Source organism: Chiloscyllium plagiosum, chromosome 6, assembly GCF_004010195.1.
Source record: "Chiloscyllium plagiosum isolate BGI_BamShark_2017 chromosome 6, ASM401019v2, whole genome shotgun sequence".
In the NCBI taxonomy this organism is placed as follows: domain Eukaryota; kingdom Metazoa; phylum Chordata; class Chondrichthyes; order Orectolobiformes; family Hemiscylliidae; genus Chiloscyllium; species Chiloscyllium plagiosum.
The window spans coordinates 98,824,479-98,847,007 of record NC_057715.1 but is presented as its reverse complement, the minus strand read 5'-3'; the positions used below and the strand labels follow the sequence as shown (position 1 = coordinate 98,847,007).

The window sequence follows — 22,529 nt, the reverse complement described above, 5'->3', positions numbered from 1 at the left end:
GGGAAATTGCGGTCCTTGAAGAAGGAGGCCATCTGGGTTGTGCGTTTTTGGAACTGGTCCTCCTGGCAGCAGATGTGGCGGAGTCGAAGGAATTGGGAGAATGGGATGGCGTTTTTACAGGGGGCAGGATGGGAGGAGGTGTAGTCCAGGTAGCTGTGGGAGTCGGTCGGTTTGTAGTAGATGTCCGTGTTGATACAGCCAATTAGCACAACCAATTCATCTAACCTGTACATCTCTGGAATGTGGGGAGGAAACTGTAGCACCTGGAGGAAACCCATACAGACATGGGGAGAATGTGCAAACTCCACATAGAATCGACCAAGGCTGGAATTGAACCCAGGTCCCTGGCGCTGTGAGGCAACAGGGCATGGAGGCTCAGTCAGCATCAAAATATTGGAAGTAAAAGACATAGCAATGACAAGCTTGCTGACTAATTGCTTTGCTCTTCACATTAAATGTAACATTGAGGTATTGCAAATAATATTACAAAATGCTTAAAAAACAATAGCACGGGTTATTATTGGAATTAAAGTTTTACTTTGGTTGTGCTCTACTGTCACCACTTTTTAAAATTGTTCTGTAATTGAGTTACCCTCTTATTAGAGAATGTATGCTAATTTATTAGATTAGATTAGATTAATTACAGAGTGGAAACTGGCCCTTCGGCCCAACAAGTCCACACCGCCCCGCCGAAGCGCAACCCACCCATACCCCTACATTTACCCCTTACCTAACACTACGGGCAATTTAGCATGGCCAATTCACCTGACGTGCACATCTTTGGACTGTGGGAGGAAACCGGAGCACCCGGAGGAAACCCACACAGACATGGGGAGAACATGCAAACTCCACACAGTCAGTCGCCTGAGGCGGGAATTGAACCCGGGTCTCTGGCGCTGTGAGGCAGCAGTGCTAACCACTGTGCCACCGTGCCGCCCACTGAAGGATGGGATTAATTCCTTTCAATGGCAGGTAAATTAGAATCAGAATAACTGAAGCACAGGAAAAGGACCTTCAGCCCATTGAGTTTGTGCCGATCAAAAATAAGCACCTAATTATTCAGGCGTTACCTTAAAGAGGTTTATAAAACCATGAGGGGCACACACAAGGTGAATAACAAAAGGTTTTTCCCTAGGATTCAAAACTAGGGACATATTTTTTAAGGTGAGGAGAAGAAAGATTTACACAGGACCCGAGGGACAACTTCTTCACACAAGAGAGTGGCTCATACATGGAATTAACTTCCAGAGGAAGTGGTAGATGCAGGTACAATATTTAAAGGACAAATGAATAGGAAAGGTTTACAGTGATATGGGCCAAATGCAGGCAAATGGGACGAGTTTAATTTGCGAAGAGTCAGTTTCCATGGTGTATGACTCTAACTGTGATGTTCCTGTATATGTTGCTCTTGTCATTCTAGATGTATGTGGTCATTGGTTTACAAGGGACTGTCTAAAGAACCATAGCAAGTTGCTGCAGTTGTGTGGAGTACCACAACTCAGATTGCAATACAACCAATATTAACAGATCTCAGCTCATTTGCAACCTGTTCTAACAGACTTACCCATTCCTCCTCATGCCAACCAACGTGTAGGGAAGAGCGGCTATTCCTGCCCATCCACTTGGCCATAAGTGTATCCTGGTCATTTCTCAGCATCACTTGATCTGCCTCGCCTGATGGGGATGATTTAGAAGCGATATAATTGGGTCTGGCAGCATTAAGGGCTTCAACTGCATTTGCCAGTAACTTGCAGTCACAAACAGTGACAAGTTGTCTTGTCTAAGCAAACAGAGAGAATGACAAGTGAAGGAAATATAAATAAGTTAATTTTTTATATCTAAAGAAAATGTGCATAATTTGCACTGCATATTCCACACTCAGACTATGCTTTTCTCCATTACGATTTAAGATGTTCATTAACATAGCAATATACAGTCAAAATTATGTCAGTTTAGAACTTGTTAATTAACTCCCAAGATTATCACTGCAATCAGCTATATCTTTTTTTTTTAAAAAATTGCCTTCTGATCTTAAGCTTGCTCCCATTTTTGTTCTTCACTCTGACGCACTCTATTCAGGAAATCAGGTACATCTTCAATGCTGTAAGCAAGATTCCTAAAAATCAGTCATTAAGATGTACCAGATACTATGGTATGCTATTTCCATCCATCCAATTTTTGTTACCGACAGATATCGCAGTTCCTCGCAACACGCTCTTCAAAACATTAGTGCTCTGCTCAGGTCGAAGGAAAGCAAGGCAAGTATCATTTTATTCAACACGGGTACAATTGATTATAAAAACAAAGGGAAGTCACTTACAGGCAGAACTAAAAAGATCAGCATGTATCACATCAGTATACATTTATGAACTGCCTGCCTGTCTGTGATAATATGGCATATAAGAAAAGGAAAGCTGTTATACATGCCATGCCATGCCGTTGACAAGTGTTTTTAAAAAAATAATTTGAGAATTTTTTAACAAAATTATAAAATTACAAAAACATAATTTAAAACTGTAACAATTACAGTGAACTAACGACTACCCTACGCTACAAAACAAATCAAAACTACACTCACTACAAATCTATAAATAAATAAATAAAAATAATGCCACTCAGCTCAACCATACCGAAGCTCCCAACCTTCGAGAACATTAATTATTATATCCGTATTTATTCTGGAATCTTCCTCCCAGGGCACAAGGCTCACAAAACCTAATCATCATGGCGAAACAAATGCCCTAATTAAAATGGCAGACAAATCTGCTTCCAGATAATTCAAAAAAAGCTGTCATGATTATTATTTAAAAAAATTCAGTTTTATGGTGCACCATGTTTGTGAGGAAATCCAAAGAGATATGTGTTCCATAATTAACTTATGCCACCTCAACAGGCCCAGAGGGTTCTCAGACACCCAGCTCATCAAAATGTTCTTCCTAGCACAGTAAGTGAGAATGTTAAGTAGCTTTATTCCCATGTACACCTAAGGAAGATAAATTCAGCAAGCCCAAAAGAGAGACCGAGTCTACTTTAACTTTGGTCCCCAGGACTCTCTATTACTTCTACCACAGCGCTCCAGTACATACGAAGCTTGTGGCAGAATGAGTGAGGGTACCTATGCTTATATAGCATATGGGGCACATTGGAGATGCTCCCTTTTTGAATTTCGCAAGACGATCTGCGGCCAAATGAACCCTACGAAGAACTTTTAACTGCTTAGCATGTGTTCTGTTACAGTTCTCCCAAATATCCTCCCATGTCTCTGAGAGAATCTCCACTCCCAACTGTTGCTTCCAGACCTCTCAGTTGCTCAATACCATTCGAGGCACCACAATTGTTTAAAAAAAAACAGCAATTCAAAGGAATGCTGCATGTTTTGAAAAGCAAATAACCAAAGACTCAAAGCAAACTAAAATATAAATTGCTGGAGAAACTCAGCAGGTCGAGCAGCATCTGTGGCGAGATGGCAAAGCGATGACCTTTTCTGAGCTATCGATTTTAAAGGAAGATCACTGGACCTGCAATGCCACTTCTGCTTTCTCTCCAGATGCTGCCAGACCTGCTGAGTTTCTTCAGCAATACATATTTTTTGTTTCAGATCTTCAGAATCAACTCCTTTGTTTACTTCCAGCATTGTTTTACTTCTAGCAAGCACTCTTTGTATAACTGTTTGAACAAGCTGCAGACAAACATGAGCTGAGAGGTTGGTATTCAAATGCAGCTCTGGATAACAAAAATTTAGTCTGTGGGATGATGACAAGAGCTTTTGTTTGCCAACATCTGGTGATTGTTTTTCAGATAACTGAACAGATTGGGGCTGGGAACTAGTTAGAAAAACCGTATCGGTTCTCAGCAGTCAAAACTCATTTTAAACCTGAAGAAAACCAATTTATCGTTCCTTCAGCAGTTGTTGTAAAACTGTGACTTTTAATGAATAAATCAGAAACATTTTAGAAATTAACCAGCCACTTGCAAAACCAGTGGAAGCATTTGGAAAAGGGAAATTTGCTCAATAGAGATGGTTAAAAATGTAACTAAATGAAAGGGCCATGCAGCATTGTGGCATTATAACACTAGTACAAAAAAAATCAATATAATACCGAAAAAACTTTACTTACCTTGTCTGCCAAAATAGCAAGTGTTCTTTCAAGGCCATTTGCCGATCTCTCCTTAGCTGCTCTTGATAGTCGCTCTGCATAATAACTGACTTGCGTTTTAAGGGTATTAATACTTGCTATAATCTCTTTAGCTCTTATTATGTCTTGTGGTATGTATACTATAGACTGGGAGCTAGATGAAGAACTGTAAGAAAGAAGATTTACACTGCTTAGGAAATTTTAAATTCGAGAGACAGAAATGTCAATTCAGATGGACTTTCTTCCTCTCTGTACCCTCACCGTCTCTTAATCTTAGTGCTTCACATGATCACAAAGCGGGCACTAGACTTTCCAGAACGCTTACATTTTTGTAGTTTTTTTTCCCCATTTTGTTACATATCAAGAGCGAAATGGTGACCAAGTAATTGATGGCACATTTCAGTGGGAAGCTGCTTCAGCTTTTCATGATCACTAAACTTAATGTAAATTGGGAGTCATGATCTAACATGAGAGTAAGGTGCAACATGACGTTCTTAGGGGTCCCACATTCAAATAAACTAAATCTTCTTTTCTTTAGACTCATTATGGAGAAAACCATTGTGCTGATCATACTGATCAATTACACAAATACCAAGGTCTGACAGCAAAAAATGTGCCACATAATTTGCTGCGCTCTCTCTCATGGGTAGTGGCATTTAAAATGTAACAAGCAAAAAAAAAATCCAAAATCTGAAGTTCATTCAAAATATTCAAGGTATTTTGGTGATTTTTGTGGTTAGTAGAACAGTCAAATATGAGCGACTATGACTCAGCTCCAATGCTGATTTGGATCAAAGAGTTTAAAAAAAAGCGTAACCCTAATATAAGCAAGGTTATATTACAATGAAAAGTATTTATAAACATTAAAACATTCTTACTTCACCTGATCTTAGATTCAATTTAGCCCGGAGTCACAAGGACCTTTAGGCTTCAGGACAATTCAATTGCATGAAATAATGCATTACTGTAAAAACCCACAGTAGCAACTGACATATTATTTCATCTACCTCTGAAACAATGACACAAATAGAATTATTAATTGAAACTGGAACTCTTCAGGTCAAATTTAGGAGACACCTATTTAGATTAAGTTGCCAACAGCATAGTCTTATAAAAAAGCTTCCCATAAATATGCTGTGCTGTATTACTGTAACTAGCAACAGTACTGATGAAGGACACTTACCAATAGCAACTATTTGAATTCAAACCAGACAATCTACTCTACACAGAATTTTACTTTTGCTGAAAAAAAGACATGTGCATCAAAGCTTCTCATCATGCATTTAAAAGGGCATTCACAGGAATACCAATGTAACAAAAGAACATTTTATTCTGTACAAGAGTTTGCTGATTGGTTGACAAACAGGCTCTGATGGTAGAAGAAGCATTGCCATGGAGAATATACCTGTTAGATGATGACTTACAGTTAACTCTAAACTTTAAACTTAAACTAGGCAGATTGGTCAAGGCATTGTCGTCAGTAATAAGCTAGTGAATATCAGAGATATTACTAAGTTGAAACAGGTGCAATTTGTACATATTCTGCCTGCAAAGGGCAGGGCCCGGTGGATTAAAATATATAGTGTTCAACATTCAGAACTAAACCATGTGTCCAACTGACAATCTTGAATTGGTTGTCAATGTAATTCACAGCACACTCGGGATTATTTACAAAATGCTATCCAATTGTGCAATCAAATTTTCGAACTCTTTTTATTAAGAGTATAGCTGGTGATGGTCAGCAGCCTGTCTATTGCAGGGATCCAGTATGCTACAGTCGCCAATCTTTGCTATGCACTGCCTCCAAACCTAGCAAAAACGGAAATTCATATGTCCCATTATTCATTATCACGATAGGTAAATGCCTTTTCGGCCTGACAGTAGTAGCCTGTTTGAGGCTGACACCATTTGTGTTGCTACTGTATGGTAGCACAGTGAAACAACTCACTTCAGATGCTGTGGAATCTTTTAAGATATCTTACCTTAATTGAAGTTTGATTTGGCACTTTTAGGGCAAAAAGTGGCAGTCTTAAACTCATTCAAAACTTACACAATATAGGAGTAATGATCTGATTGAGGTAGCAATTTTCTCTCAGAATAGATTTGATACATCCAACTGGAGCAAATGAATAGCGTAGTATTAATTTAAATATTGCTGAAAACAAGTCTATTTTATTTTTGAGAACATTGAAGCAACGACATTCTGCATTCCATTTTTACATTCCTCCACAACAGAGTGCTCAAACTCAGTCTGTGATGCAGATAAACAAGAGACACCAGGCAGGTTCCAACACGGGAGTGTATAAACCGATAAAGAACATACCAGTCAGCTGATGTTCCCTCCAGTATCTGATTAAAAGTGGATTAGGAACAAACTACTATACAGAGGTGCAAGAACTGATGGAGCTTTGACAAGAGAAAAAAATTAATAAAAAAATTGAATGCATACTGAGAGACTACTTGAGACATATGCTGAAGTGACTGAATTCAATTACTCCCAGATATAACTGCTTGCTAACCACGCATGCATGATGACTGCCTTCAAGTTTTTTTTTAAATCAGTTGAAAGACTTGCTTGGTATAACCTAACAGGACACTATCCACATCTATTGATGCATGCATAATGGTTGGTTTAAAGTCTTTTTTGCGTTAGAAAATGGAATTATTCTGGACATGGAATATTACAATGTAGCTCGGAGACATACATGTATTAATTACATGGCAACATTATGCAACTCTTGTAATTTTAATGAGTAACCCATGGTTAAATGTGGAGTTCTCAACAAACAATGGTTAGTGCCCTAGTGAAGAAATTATGAACACATTTTGGCTTGAAAAGAAAGTGAAACAGGACATAAAATGAACATGGAAACCAAATGATCAAGCTTAGCTGTCAACAGTTAGTAACTCACCAACCCTCCTCATAAACGCTGAGGGGAAAAGAATAAACAAACAGAACAAAAACAATTGCAGAAGAGTGTTACAAGCAGTGTTGCTTATCATCAAAAACCAATCAGCAAATAAAACAAGCTGTACTTTTAAACTCAGGATCAATTTTGCAAAAAAAAATGGAATGGCAATTTTGGGCTAAAACTAAATTTAAAGATTCCATCTGCTATCAGGGTGACAAAACAGTGTGCAGTCTGCACAACGCTCAACTAATTATTCATGCAAGTAGATTGAGATCTATTAGATCACGAGGATGTCTACAAAGCAATCAACCAAACAACTTGAAATTAAATCTTAGCCCCATTGTAATTATGGCAATTTGAAAATAAACTTACAACATGCAATTTAAATCCAAAATTTTCACTCTTCAGTTTCAATGAATAGTTTACTTTATTTCTCTTAATCCTATTATTTAGGCATTATCCTCATCAGCCAATGTCAGTAATATTATGTGCCAGCAGATCACGTGTTGGAAATCAAGAGAAGAAATATGGTTCTCTTATGAAGGGTCCATAAAAGCAATTATAGTTTATCAATATCTCAACTAACTTCAGATTAGGGATTAAAAGCAGGAAAACTTGGTCTATAATTAAGGTACATATTGAATAAAACTCTAATGCTCCAGGAAGGGTAAATAATTACTTACAGTTTGCATAATGTTAGCACTATAATATTAGCGATTTTAAGTGGAAATCTTTAAGCTATTTAGCTAAGAAACAAGAATTTCAGTGAATCTGATACCATATGGTACACAAGTGGCAATACACAAAATAAATGGATGGCTCAGGTCCTATTTCTATCTAAGCATGAAATTAAATTAAAAGCAGACCACTTGACTCCTCAGGCAATCTGGCAGTGGAAAGAAAACAACTGGCACCAGTGACTGTTTTTTGGTCTCCGTTGCAATAGATGTTGGAAAGACCAACAAGCTCCTCTGCTCAGCAAAGTAAATGGAGATCACAGCACCTTGAGGGTTTGGTGCTTTCATTTTTGTTTAAAAGGTGCAGTATTTAAAATATTGCTACTTTTACATTCAATTTACACTGTGAAGGGGTGCAGAAGTGTGACAGGCAAACTGTCAGTAAGCCTTATTTGCTCCCATTCCTCTATAGTTAGGATTACTTCCTTATGACTTGGCTCCTTCCCAATCCTAATACCACACATCAGCTAATTTCCAAAAATGCTTTAAGGTCCAGTACCTCCTTGATTTTTGACGATTTTAAGAAAACAAAAAAAACCCAAATGAAGCAACAACTAATGAGCAGTTTCATGCTACAATATCTGATATATTAGGAAAAGCAATACAAATCTTAGCAAACTTCATGGATTTTAAGTTCTCGTTAACTTACTTTTTCTTGGCTTCTACAAACTTGACCAGAAGTTTTCGTAAGCCCCCAGATTTGAAGGCCTGACAGTGAGCTGCTGGCGCCCCAATAGTAATTATGTCATATGTCTGATCTGTGGCAGAAAGAACATATGAGAATTACCGAGATAATAAATGGGTGAAGTCTAACAAAAATATCCCATTGGATTTGAAGCAAGGGATGCTAAGTATCATTTTTGATCCTTTAGTTGTGCATGTGACAAAGGCGTCACTCAAAATTTATTCTTGGTCCCTAATTACCCTTAAACTGAGTAGCTTGGTAAGCCATTTCACAGAGCAATTAATAGTCGTCCATATTGCGGGGGTCAGGTGTTACACGTCGGCCAGATCAATTAAGAACAACAGATTGCTTTCTTGAAAGTGAATCACCACTTCACCTTCAACAATGGGAAGTTGATGGCTAACGAACATACTGTAAAAAAAAGCCTTCCCTGGAACCATAATGCATGATAGTTGGATTTCCACCAGTTTTACAAGTCGTCACAGCCTCTGGAGCATGCCAGCCACAGTACTAGCCAGCCATTCCATGGAGCAGGAAAGGCACCCTCTGAAAATAGTACTTCCTCAGTACTCCCACAGTTATAAGATGCCAGAAAAATCGCCTACTGAAAATGTGTTAAGGCATGGATCAGTATAATATTCGAAGCAATTGAGCTGATAACAATTTATTTACGTTTGATTGGTAGTCTGACAATTATCAAAACGAGCTCAGAAGTTGAGAATAATTATTTACCAGAGCGGCTAGAATGAGTTACTTGCTAACATTTAATTGCAATAAAAAGTGAATAGCACTGAAAAGAAACGCAACAAATAGTGTGGATGCTGGATATCTAAAGTGAAAAAGTAAAATGATAGAAAAATTCAGATAAGGCAGTATCTTTTGAGTAAAACAATTAAGTTTTCAGTTTGATGACTTTGCATCAATCTGTAACATTAATGCTTTCACTCCACAGATAGGATTTGATTAGATTCCCTACAGTTTGGAAACAGGCCTTTCAGCCCAACAAGTCCACACCGACCCTCTGAAAAATAATCCACCCAGACCCATTTCCCTCTGACTAATGCACCTAATACTATGGGCAATTTATCAGGCCAATTCACCTGACCTGCACATCTTTGTGACTGTGGGAGGAAACCAGAGCACCCGGAGCAAACCCACACAAACATGGGGAGAATGTGCAAACTCCACACAGAGGCTGGAATCAAACCTGGGACCCTGGTGCTGAGAGGCAGCAGTGCTAACCACTTTGCTGCCTCAATAATAACCCACCCAGACTCATTTCCCTCTGACTAATGCAGCTAACGCTATGGGCAATTTAGCATGACCAATTCACCTGACCTGCACATCTTTGAACTGTGGGAGAAAACCCACGCAGACACGGGGAGAATGCGCGAACTCCACACAGACAGTTGCCTGAAGCTGGAATCAAACCTGGGTCGCTCGTGCAGTGAGGTGGCAGTACTAACTACTGAGCCACCGTGCCACGCCTAGCATCCAAGTATTTCCAGGACATTTTGCTAGAAAATCCATAATCTCTAGATAAATACAAGAGATGAAGAAAAATAGATTCTAAGAGAGGAGGTGACTTGTGTAGTGCTTAATTACCAGTGTAGATCAACTGGGAAAAAGGGCCCATGTATGTTTTATAATTTCTATGCAACAGCACTAGTGGGCGGCACGGTAACACAGTGGTTAGCACTGGTGCCTCACAGCGCCAGAGACCCGGGTTCAATTCCCGCCTCAGGCGACTCTCTGTGTGGAGTTTGCACGTTCTGCCCGTGTCTGCGTGGGTTTCCTCCCAGTCCAAAAATGTGCAAGTTAGGTGAATTGGCCAAGTTAAATTGCCCGTAGTGTTAGATGAAGGGGTAAATGTAGGGGAATGGGTCTGGGTGGGTTGCGCTTCGGCGGGTCGGTGTGGACTTGTTGGGCCGAAGGGCCTGTTTCCACATTGTAAGTAATCTAATAAACTTTACGTTCCAAAGCAAAAGGTTTTTGCCAGTTCTGAAGACGTTCAGAATAGTTTCAACCAAATAAACTCTGAGGAAATGACTACATCAGTTTGTAAAACTTTCCTGACCCAATAATACAGTCATAGTCAGAGGGATATACAACATGGAAACAGACCCTTCAGTCCGACTTGTCCATGCCGACCAGATATCCCAAATTAATCTCATCCCACTAGCCAACATTTGGCCCATATCCCTCTAAATCCTTCCTATCTATATTCCCATCCAGATGCCTTTTAAATATTGTAATTGTAACAGCCTCCTCCACTTCCTCTGGCAGCTCATTCCACACACACACTACTCTGTGAACAAGTTGTCCCTCTGGTCCCTTTTAAGTCTTTTGCTTCTCACATTAAACCTATGCCCTCTAGTTTTGCAATCCCCTACCGTGGGGAAAAGGCCTTGGCTATTCACACTATTATGCACCTCATGATTTTATCAATTGCTGTAAGGTCACCCCTCAGCCTCTTGTGCGCCAGGGAAAATAGCCCCAACCTATTCAGCCTCTCCCTATAGCTCAAACCCTCCAACGCTGGCAACATCTTTGTAAATCTTTTCTGAACCTTTTTAAGTTTCACAACATCTTTCCTATTTTCTTTTTAATCAATCACAAGGATTGCTTGCAACACACATTACTCCTGGTCACCAACTCACTGCTGCTCAGCAAATAAAGTGAAAATTAAGAAACATGAAGCCAACTCAATTGTTGAAGCATAAAGTATACCAAGGACGAACGAGAGGAAAAACACTACTACTTAAAACAAAACTTATCAGCAACATTAAAAAACATATTTAAATATTAAGCATTAAAAGGGAGCAGAAGTCTTGTTCTTTGACTTAAAATACAGTTGATAAGTGGTAAAATTGAAATAATTACTCAAAGAAATTACCTGTCCCAGAGTCATCTTGAACCCGCATCCGCTGAATGTGCAAATTAGTAGGTACAAATTCTAATTTCTTCTCAGCTTTTAAACTGCTTGCCTTGAAAGAAGGACCTGCAGAAGACCATTGTAAGCTAGATAAACTGAGCAATATTTCAAAATATTTACAATAAAATCCTACATATATGTTAGTCATCTCCTATACTTTTAAAGCTCAAAACTTTACACTCAGACATTTATACATTGAACACCCCTACCTGCACAGCAGGTTGTGAACATTGTGGAAAGGTTGCAGAGGCAATGAGGCCCGAGTCATTGTGATGGGACATGTCACAGGATCTTCAAGCCGCCAAAATTGTGTAGACAACGATATTGCTCCAAAGGCCGCACGTTAAATACAGATTCTATGTGACTAGTTTGTTAGGTCCTGTGGCAATGGAGAATTAATGACTGGGACAGGGCTGTCACTATTCAAGAGTCTGCACACAGATGGCTGTCAGCAAGGTCAGGGACAGAGATCACAGGGCCAGGGACTGCTCTTGGTCCAAGCACTCATCCTCCAACCCAAGACGGTGGCTCCACCTCTTGATCCCAGCACTGTAGGCCATCTAGAGCTCTGGCTGTTGGTCTTTGATGTACTACTGTCTAATTCTGAAATTCCTCCACTCCAGCCCCCAGTGACTTGTTTGCATGCACTTACTCTGAATCAAGCTCACCTATGGTCCACCATTAACACCCAATCTTCACCTGCGTACTCTTTATCATTTACTGTGGTACACTTTGTTAATTGTTCCATTCATTCCTTCTCGCTACCTTTTTTCAGCATAAAACCCATTACTTATCCAAGCACGTTCAGTTCCAAAGAGTAATCGTGTTGGACTTGAAACAATGAATATTCTTCTCTCTCCACAGGCACTGACAAACCTGTAGTGTTTCTCGGGCAACTTCTGTTTTTATTTCAGGCGCATCAAGGTCATTGGACACCTATGTTAGGTCAGAGATGTCTTTGGATTGCAAGCAATTCCCTGAACCAAGATTGAATCACTTTCCCATGGCTGGGAAACCTTATAATGGAGGATCACCATCTTTGTGACCAACAACAGATAAATTCTGCAGCTTGGAATGTTAAACAGTTGCATCAAGTTGAGACACAATGCTATAATAAGAACACAGAGCAGTGCCAGAGATACAAAGAAAATCTTTCTGGATCTCAATACTTAGAGAGACATCTGCTCTGCATGCCCAAAGACCTGTGGAAAATATTTCAGAGGCATATCACTGTAGTAATGTAGGGGACTTGCAACCCCTGCACAGTGTTCTGTCAAATGGCCATAACTCCTTCTTGAGTCATGCACTGGCTGCAAAACAGGCAGTATTTCCAGATTCTGAATAGACCACCTAATGCGCAAATGTAACTGAAAGGTTTAACAATGCTACCCATCAATTAGGTGTTAAAATATTCTATAATGTAGACCAACCTTTATATTGATGCAGCTCTGTTAAATTCTCCTGGTAATTTATTATGAGGGTCTGGTACTGAGTTACAATTTGTCTTCGAAGATTCTCCCAGCAGGGGGATAGCTCACCTAGATCATCTAATTCACATATCCTGTAAGAAAGCCAAGAACAATCACAAGCCAAAAGAAAATACTTTTTGACAATAAAACATTAATTCAAATTTATAGATTATAGATTCAGAGAGTCATCGAGTCATTTAGCACAAAATTAGACCCTTAGAAGCTTTTTCCATGCTTAACTTCTAGAAACTAAATTGGCCAATAAGCTTTTTGTTTTACGATCAGTTTGCTAGCTGCAACAAATTGAATCATATCAACATTGCCCAATTTATTGGGTCACTTTAGTGTTTTTTGAAAGCAAAATGGTCTTCGTTAAAACATTAAGCAACCATCTGAGTGTTTATTGCTTTAAAAGAAAGTTTGGAACATCCCTTGTTACTGGTTAACAGTGTATGTTTGGTTCTGTTATGCTTGGTTTTTAACCCTGCCTCTTCAATGAAATGACATGGGTGTGATATCAAGACGACTATGTGTGCAGTGGTCACCAAGTGTTCCACCTCTTAACCATTTGAATTCAGTGCTGATGTGCCCCAGGAACACAAGTCGGACCATAATACATAGTCAGAAGTTGCAAAACAATGTCATTAATGTTGCAATACCATCACAAGCAAACAAAAAGTGATCTGCACTGTCAAAATCAGCTGCTGGAGATGGGCGGATATGTATTTATTTTATATTCCTGCATATTACAGTGAGCCAGGAAAAACATGCATTCATTCACAACTTTTACCTTGCCTCTCCCTCAACACAAGGTGTTTCATGTCTAATTGATATGATTAATTTTTTTGCAATAAAATGCTAATGCCTGAAGTTTCTTCCGCCTTTCACTTGTCAATGAAGTTAGTGGTTAGCCCACTTAGTGTTAAGAAGAACTGCATTCTATTTATTTCTGCTAACTTCCTTCAGTACATGGTCAACAAAACAAGGCCCAAAAGCTAATATCCTCCTACAGGAAACAGGCAGATAAATTAAAAATCAGACAGCCTTCCTATAATCATCCATTTTAATGATGACAAGGCCAGCTCTGGGCTATCCGCAAATTAACCTTTAAACTCATTACCCCTAACGTTACACGCTTTCAAACTAATTTAGTTCAAAGTCCCAAAACAAAACATCTCTCTGGACTGCATTATTGCAAATGCTATGGTTTCAATCCTTGGCTAATTAAGCCCACCTGTTATTTCATAGTCTTGCCTTCAAGCTGTTAATCTCTAAAGGCAAACATCACACCAAATCTTTAATTGACTGCACATATCTTATACCTTACTGTCAACTTTACATTCTAAAAGCAGAAGGTACATTCTAAAACAGCAGTGGTGTAGCAAACATCCAGAATAATTATTCACAAAGATAGTTATAGAAAAAGTACAAAATCACAACAGGCATATTCAACTGAATTAGAATTAGGTTTTATTGTCACGTGTACTCAAGTACAAGGATAAAGGAATACAGTGAAAAGTGTGTACAAAGTTGCCATTCCCAGCCTCAAAATGATATCTAGGTACAAAATCTTAGGTACAAAGTAGAAGAATAAAGAAACAAAGTTAAAAGTGAAGGCAGAGGTTTAAGGTGAGGGGAGAACGATTTAAAAGGGACCTGAGGGGCAACATTTTCATACTGAGGGCGGTTCATACATGGAATGAATTGACATAGGAAGTGTTGGAGGGTGGTACAACATTTAAAAGACATTTGGTACATGGATAGGAAAGGTCTGGAGGGATATGGGCCATACGGAGGCAAGTGGACAAGCTCAGTTTAGGGAAGCTGGTTGGCCAGACAAGTTGGGCCGAAGGACCTGTGCTACATACCTCTATGATTCAATGATTCAACATTACACTGGACCAGTAGGCCGAGGAATGGCAGATGAGAGTTTAATTCAGATAAATGCAAGGTGTTGCATTTTGGCAAGACAAGCCAGGGCAGGACTTAGTTAATGGTAGAACTCTGGGGAGTGTTGTCAAGCAGACATCTGGGGTGCAGGTACATAGTTCCTTGAAAGTGGCATCACTAATGGCAAGATGGTGAATTTAGAGAATGGCACATTTGCCTTCATTGGTCACAGCATTAAGTACAGGGGATGGGCTATCATGTTACAACTGTGCAAGATATTGGTGAGACCACATTCAGAGTACTACATACAATTCTGGTCATCTGTTATAGGAAGGATACTATTAAACTGGAAAGGGTGCAAAGATGATTTACAGGAATCCTATTGAAGCTGGAAGGTTTGCATTATAAGGAAACTCTGTATAAATTGGGACGTTTTTCACTGGAGCTTAGGAGATTGAGGGGTGACCTTATAGAGGTTTATAAAATCATGAGGGGCATAGATAAGGTGACTAACAAAGATCTTTTCCCTTGGGTTGGGCCGTTCAAAATGAGAGGCCATAATTTTAAGGTGAGGAGAAAGAGTTAAAAAGGTACCGGAGAGGCAACCTTCTTGCTTGTGTATGCAGTGAACTCAGAGGAAGAGGTAGATGCAAATACATTTACAATATTTAGAAGACATTTGGACAGATACATCAATCAGAAAAGGTTTAGAAGGATATGGGTTAAACGTAGGCAAATGGGAGTAGTTTTGTTTAGGAAATTGGCTGGATGAATTGAAGGAGAAAGTGAGGACCTGCAGTCTTCTTCTTGACCTCTCCGCCTCCATCCTACTCCGACCTATCACCCTCACCTTGACCTCTTTCCACCTATCACATTTCCAACTCCCCTCCTCCAAGTCCCTCCTCCCTACCTTTTATCTTCTCCTGCTGAACACTCTCTGCTCATTCCTGAAGAAGGGCCTGTGCCCGAAACGTCGAATCTCCTGTTCCCTGGATGCTGCCTGACCTGCTGTGCTGTTCCAGCAATAAAGTTTCAACATGGATGAATTGAACCAAAGGGGCCTGTTTCTGTGCTGCATGACTCAGGCTAGGACTTTTTCCTCTGGAGCGTTGGAGGATGAGGTGGTGACCTCCTAGTGGTTTATAAACTAACTAGGGGCATAAGTAAAGTAAATAACCAAGGCCCTTTCCTCAGGACAGCGGTGTCCAAAACTGGAAGGCATAAGTTTAAGGTGAGAGGGGAAAGATTTAAAAAGGGATCTGAGGGGCAGATGTGCATGTATAGGCCGAGTTGCCAGAGGAAGTGTCAGAGGTGAGTACAATTTGGAATAGGTACATGGATAGGGAAGGTTTAGAGGGATATGGACCAAATACAAGCAACTGGATCTAGTCCAGTTTAAGAAATATGGTCAGCATGGATTAGTTGGGCTGAAGAGCCTGTTTCTGTGCTGTATGACTCTATATGAATTACATATCTTACCAATACATAAATGACCATGCTTTACTAAATACATCATTAAAAGTACCCAAGTGTTTTTGGATAGCGAGGTTCAAAAAGGCCAAGAATTTTGAGGAGGAACTATATGGCTCAGCTTGAAGTTCAAATATTCAAAACATCTAACCGATTTGAATTGACTATCTGAATTACCCTGAAAAGTTGAAGTACAAAATAAAGTCCTATTTTTCTTCAGAGGCTAAGCTTTGGTAGCAGTCTGTTAGAGAACACAATTAAAAAAAATATTTTGAGTCCAGTATTTGTTGCACAACCCTAACTGCTACAACTGAATTACTTGCTAGGCCATTTCACTGAGCAGATAAGAGGTAACAGCATTTTTATGACTCATAGCTACCAATACAGAGAACTGTTTTCTGTTACAGAATTATTCATTAATTGATTTATTATGTGATACAGTTTTGATTATTTAGTCATTGAAAGCACTGTATTTTGAATAACAGAAAAACAGCCAAAACAGTGGGCACAAAAATTGAAAAGGCTGAAGAAGTTTGAATCTGTAATAAATTCAGATCAGTCTACTTGATTTGATCTATGATGAACAGCAATAATTATGCCATTTATTCATGGTACAATTAGAAACTAAATTGATGTTACCTTGCTGCATCTTCTTCAATAACCAGTTTTACAAATTGTCTTGGGATATGCAGTGACAACATGCTCTCTGCCATCTGCTCCAGTATCCGTAGGTGGTTCCCGTCAGTTGTAGGGAAACGATACATCCGACAGATAACGCCCCCAAACACTGCAAAAAACAGGTTAGATTTTGATATTCAGTTGTCCAATACATCAGTATAGACAAGCATACATTTATGAAATTGTATGGCCAATAACAACATACCATCTCAAGGAAGGCCACAGGAACTTTACAAAGCAAAATTTGACACCAGTTTACATGAGGTGATATTACAACAGATAGCCAAATACTTGGCTTATTTTTAATTGAAATTAAATCACATCAGGTCACATGGTGGGATTCAAACCCTTCTTCCCAGAGCAATAGACTGTGCGCCTGGATTGCCAAACCAGTGATTTTACCTTTATGACACAATTTCTCCCAAAGACAGTCGAATAGTTAGACTTTAAGAGGTATTTTAGAGGAGGAAAGAGGGAGTGATAGGCTGAAGTTTGCAGGGAGAGAACTTCCAAACTTAGGGAGACTAGTAGCTGAAAACATGACCACCAGTGTTACAGCCATTGATATCAGGAATACTCAAGATGCCAGAATTAGATGTGTACTGATATCAGAGGATTGTGGGCAGGATACAGGATTCAGCCATTTGGCTCATTGAGTCTACCCAGCCATTCAATCATGGCTGATGTGCTTCTTACCCCATTCTCCTGCCTTCTCCCTACTAATCAAGAATCTCTCTTAAATGCAGTCCATGACTTTACCTCCACAGCCTTCTGCAGCACTGACTTCTACAGATTCACCACCCTCTGGCTGAAAAACATTCTTCGATTCAGTTCTAAAGGGTCATCCCTTCACTCTGTGCCCTTAAGTCCCAATCTCTCCTCTCCCCTCCCCCCTCACCCCCCAACTTGGACCATCTCCTATGCGATCACAGCACGGTGGCTCAGAGGTTTGCACTGCCCAGGTTCAAGACCCACTTCGGGTGACTGCGTGTGGAGTTTGCACATTCGCCGAGTGTCTACAAGGGTTTCCTCTGGGTGCTCCGGTTTCCTTCGATAATCCAAAGATGTGCAGGTTAAGTGAATTGGCCATGCTGAATTGCCCATAGTGTTAGGTGTGTTAGTCAGGAGTAAATATGGGGTTGGGGAGGGTTACTCTTCAGATGGTCGGTGTGGACTTATTGGGCCAAAGTGCCTGTTTCTATACTGTAGGGAATCTAATCTAATCGCACATCCTTCCTTAGATAAAGGGCCCAAAACTGCTTAATATTCAAAATACAGTCTGACCACAGGCTGAGCAATACAACATTCCCCCACCCCCTCTTATATTCTAGCCTTCTCAAAATGATTGCTAACACTGCATTGGCCTTCGAACTGCTAACTGAACCTGCATGTTAACCTTCCGAGTATCCTCAACTAAATCCCACTGTGCTTCAGATTCCTGAAGCCTTCTCCATTTAGAAAGCAGACGATGCCTCTATTCTTCCAACCAAAGTGCATACCCTCTCAATTTCCCAAATTATAATCCATTTTCCACTTCTTTGCCCATTCTTCTAGCCTGTCCAAGTCCTTCTGCAACCTCCCTGCTGCAACACTACTTGTCCCATCTATCTTTGTGTTATTTGCAAACTTTGCAACAATGCCCTCAGTTCCTTCATTCAGATCATTCGTGTATAACATGAATAATTCTAATCCTAACACTGGCCCCTGTTGAATTCCACTAGTCACCAGCTGCTATCCTGAAAAAGTCACAGTTATCTCCACACTCTACCTTCTTTCAGTCAGCCAATCCTCTCTCCATATCAAAACTTTGCCCAAACAAATGGGCTCTTACTTAGCAGCTCCTGTAAGCCACCTTGTCAAAGGCCTTCTGGAATCCACATAGATCACGAGCATTGGCTTTACTTTATGTAACTTGCTCATTATCTTCTCAAAGGAATTCTAACAGTCAGAGACAGATGTACAGCACGGACACAACTCGTCCATGCCGACCAGATATCCCAACCAAATCTTATTCCACCTGCCAAGACCCATCCCATATCCTTCCAAACCCTTCCTATTCATATACCTATCCAGATGTCTCTTAAATGTTGCAATTGTACCAGCCTCCACCACTTCCTCTGACAGCTCATTCCATTCACGTACCACCCCCTGAGTGAAAACGTTGCCCCTTCGGTCTCTTATATCTTTCCCCTCTCATCCTCAACCTATCCCCTCTAGTTCTGGACTCCCCGACCCCCGGGAAAATACTTTGTCTATCCATCCTAACCATGTTAAAAATCACAACACCAGGTTATAGTCCAACAGGTTTAATTAGAAGAACACTAGCTTTCGGAGCGATGCTCCTTCATCAGGTGGTTGTGGAGGGCTCGATCATAACAGAATTTATAGCAAAAATTTGCAGCATGATGCAACTGAAATCATACATTGAAAAATTGATTGGCTGTTAAGCCTTTCAATCGGTTAGAATACAGTGATAGTTTCACTTCTTTCATGTGTAAATCACAAAACCCTTTTTTTTAAAGTTGCATTCTCGGGTTAGCTGTTAACAATGGTGATAGCTAGACAATGTGTTGAAGGTGTTAGCCCCCTGTGTTCTCTGTCTATGACCTGATGTTTAGATTGATTCCAATCTAAAAAGTGTGATGAGTTTTACATAAATTCATGCAGTTTTGAGCTCAGAGTTCTACATTAATTCATGCAGTTTTTGAGCAATGTAACTCCAAGTACAAAATCACCAAACAAAATATATGTGTGCATGTGGGTCTTTGTCTGTCTGTGTGTCTCTATCTGTCTGGGGTGGGGGTTGAGTGTGAGAAAGTGTGTGTGCGTGTCAATCTATAACATCAGGTCATAGACAGAACACAGGGGGCTAACACCTTCAACATATTGTCTAGCTATCACCATTGTTAACAGCTAACACGAGAATGCAACTTTAAAAAAAGGGTTTTGTGATTTACACATGAAAGAAGTGAAACTATCAGTGTATTCTAACAGATGAAAGGCTTAACAGACAATCAATTTTTCAATATATAATTTCAGTTACATCACACTGCAATTTTTTGCTACAAATTCTGTGTTATGATCGAGCCCTCCACAATCACCTGAAGAAGGAGCGTCACTCCGAAAGCTAGTGTGCTTCCAATGGAACCTGTTGGACTATAACCTTGAGTTGTGTGATTTTTAACTTTGTACACCCCAGTCCAACACTGGCATCTCCAAATCATATCCTAATCATGCCCTCATGATTTTAAAAACCTCTATGGAGGTCACCCCTTAGCCTCTAACACTCCAGGGAAAGCAGCCCCAGCCCCAGCCTCTCCCTACACCTGAAATCCTCCAACCGTGGCAACATCCTCGTAAATTTTTTCTGAACCCTTTTAAGTTTCCCAACGTCTTTCCGACTGGAAAGATACCAGAATTGCATGCAATATTCCAAAAGTGGTCTAACCAATGTCCTGTACAGCCGCAACATGACCTCCCAATACTCTGACCAATAAAGGAAAGCATACCAAATGCCTCCTGCACTATCCTATCTACCTGCGACTGCACTTTCAAGGAGCTATGAACCTGCACTCCAAGATCTCTTTGTTCAGCAACTCTCCTTAGGACCTTACCATTAAGTGTATTGCATAAGTCCTGCTAAGATTTGCTTTCGCAAAATACAGGATCTCACATTTATTTGTATCAAACTCCATCTGCCACTTCTCAGCCCATTGGCCCATGTGATCAAGATCCTGTTGTAATCTGAAGTAACCCTCTTCGCTGTCCACTACACCTCCACTTTTGGGGTCATCTGCAAACTTACTAACTATACATCTCATGTTCACATCCAAATCATTTATATAAATAACAAAAGGTAGTTGACCCAAAACTGATCCTTGTGGCACACACTGGTCACAGGCCTCCAGTCTGAAAAACAACCCTCCACCACCCTCTGTCTTCTACCTTTGAAGAAATTTGTCAGACAAGGCAAGCTGACTCAGACCTATTTTGCCACGCACTTCCAAGTGCTCTGCAATCTCATTTCTAATAATGGACTCTAAAATCTTACAAACCACTGAGGTCAGGCTAACAGGCCTTTAATTTCCTGTCTTCTGCTTCTGCCTTTTTGAAACAGGAGTGTTATATTAGCCATTTTCCAGTCCTCTGGGACCCACCCTTACTCCATTTGTTCCTGAAAGATCATTACTAATGCCTCCCCAATCTCCTCCATTCCTTCCTAACTCTGGAGTGTAGCTATTTGTTCCTGCTGGTTTATCGACTTTCAGAGCTTTCAGCTTCCCTAGCACCTTTTCCTTAGTGATGGCCACTACTCTCACCGTTGTCCCCTGCCATGAAGGAAATGGAAACAAGTATGAGAATTCAAAGCATTGTTTAATTAGAAGTGTAGGTCAATGAGCACAGACTTTTATGACTTCATATATATTTTTAGACATCACAGAGGGTAAACAAAATAAGAAATAGGTAAAGACCAAGGATAAATATTTAGGGCACACCAGAGATATTATGAGGGAAGGGGATGGGAACACTCTGCCTATAATCAGACAAACAAAAATTGAACCAGGCCTGTAGAATCCCAACTAGCTGACCCACAGTGGAGGAGGACATAGAGAAGGATGTACATGTGGAGGTGCCGGCATTGTTCACCCTAGTCCAAAGTTAAGAATCTCACAACAGGTATATTTAGAAGCACTAGCTTTCAGAGCGCTGCTCCTCCATCAGGTAGCTGTGGAGCAGGATCGTTAGACCTTAAGGTTTTATGATCCTGCTCCACAACTACCTGATACCGGAGTAGCACTCCAAAATCCAGTACTTCCAAATAAAGCTGATAGACTATGACATGGTGTTGTAAGATTTTTAACACTGTTAGCAATGACAAAGGCTACAAATAGATTGATGGATCATTTAACATTACCACACTCCTATGGGATGTCAATTCTGTCTTTGATAAAGAGCCATTATGGAACTGCAGCAGGGCAAGAAACCATATCTGGATTCAAAATGTTAACTTTCTTTCTCTCTCTCCATAGATGCTAGCAAGCCGGCAGAATTTTTCCAGCAGTTTGTTTTTATTTCAGAGTAAGTCACAGGTGAGGTGCCGGAAGACTGGAGGTTGTCAAACGTGGTGCCACTGTTTAAGAAGGACAATAAAGACAAGCCAGGGAACTATAGACCGGTGAACCTGACCTCAGTGGTGCGCAAGTTGTTGGAGGGAATTCTGAGAGACAGGATGTACATGTATTTGGAAAGGCAAGAACTGATTAGGGATAGTCAACATGGCTTTGTGGGTGGGAAATGATGTCTCACAAACTTGATTTAGGTTTTTGAAGTAATAAAGAGGATTGCTGAGGGCAGAGCAGTAGATGTGATCTATATGGACTTCAGTAAGGCATTCGACAACGTTCCCATGGGAGACTGGTTAGCAAGGTTAGATCTCATGGAATACAGGGAGAACTAACCATTTGGATACAGAACTGGCTCAAAGGTAGAAGACAGAGGGTGGTGGTGGAGGATTGTTTTCCAGACTGGAGGCCTGTGACCAGTGGAGTGCCACAAGGGTCAGTGCTGGTTCCTCTACTTTTTGTCATTTACATAAATGATTTGGATGCGAGCATAA

At 40.2% G+C, this 22,529-nt stretch overlaps 1 protein-coding gene across 12 annotated transcripts in view; it reads right to left on the bottom strand.

The window, feature by feature from the left end:
* LOC122550870 (inositol polyphosphate-4-phosphatase type I A) overlaps positions 1–22,529 on the bottom strand; it is a 201,258-nt gene that overhangs the window by 63,106 nt on the left and 115,623 nt on the right. For 9 of the 12 annotated variants that reach the window (XM_043692245.1, XM_043692250.1, XM_043692248.1 and 6 more), the window contains 7 exons: positions 16,874–17,021; positions 12,836–12,966; positions 11,367–11,471; positions 8,435–8,543; positions 7,049–7,066; positions 4,119–4,302; positions 1,565–1,780 (listed from right to left, as the gene is read on the bottom strand). In XM_043692245.1, coding sequence (XP_043548180.1) covers positions 1,565–1,780; positions 4,119–4,302; positions 7,049–7,066; positions 8,435–8,543; positions 11,367–11,471; positions 12,836–12,966; positions 16,874–17,021 — 911 coding nt within the window. The remainder of the gene's footprint in view (positions 1–1,564; positions 1,781–4,118; positions 4,303–7,048; positions 7,067–8,434; positions 8,544–11,366; positions 11,472–12,835; positions 12,967–16,873; positions 17,022–22,529) is intronic. The other 3 variants (XM_043692249.1, XM_043692257.1, XM_043692255.1) reach the window with 1 other exon arrangement.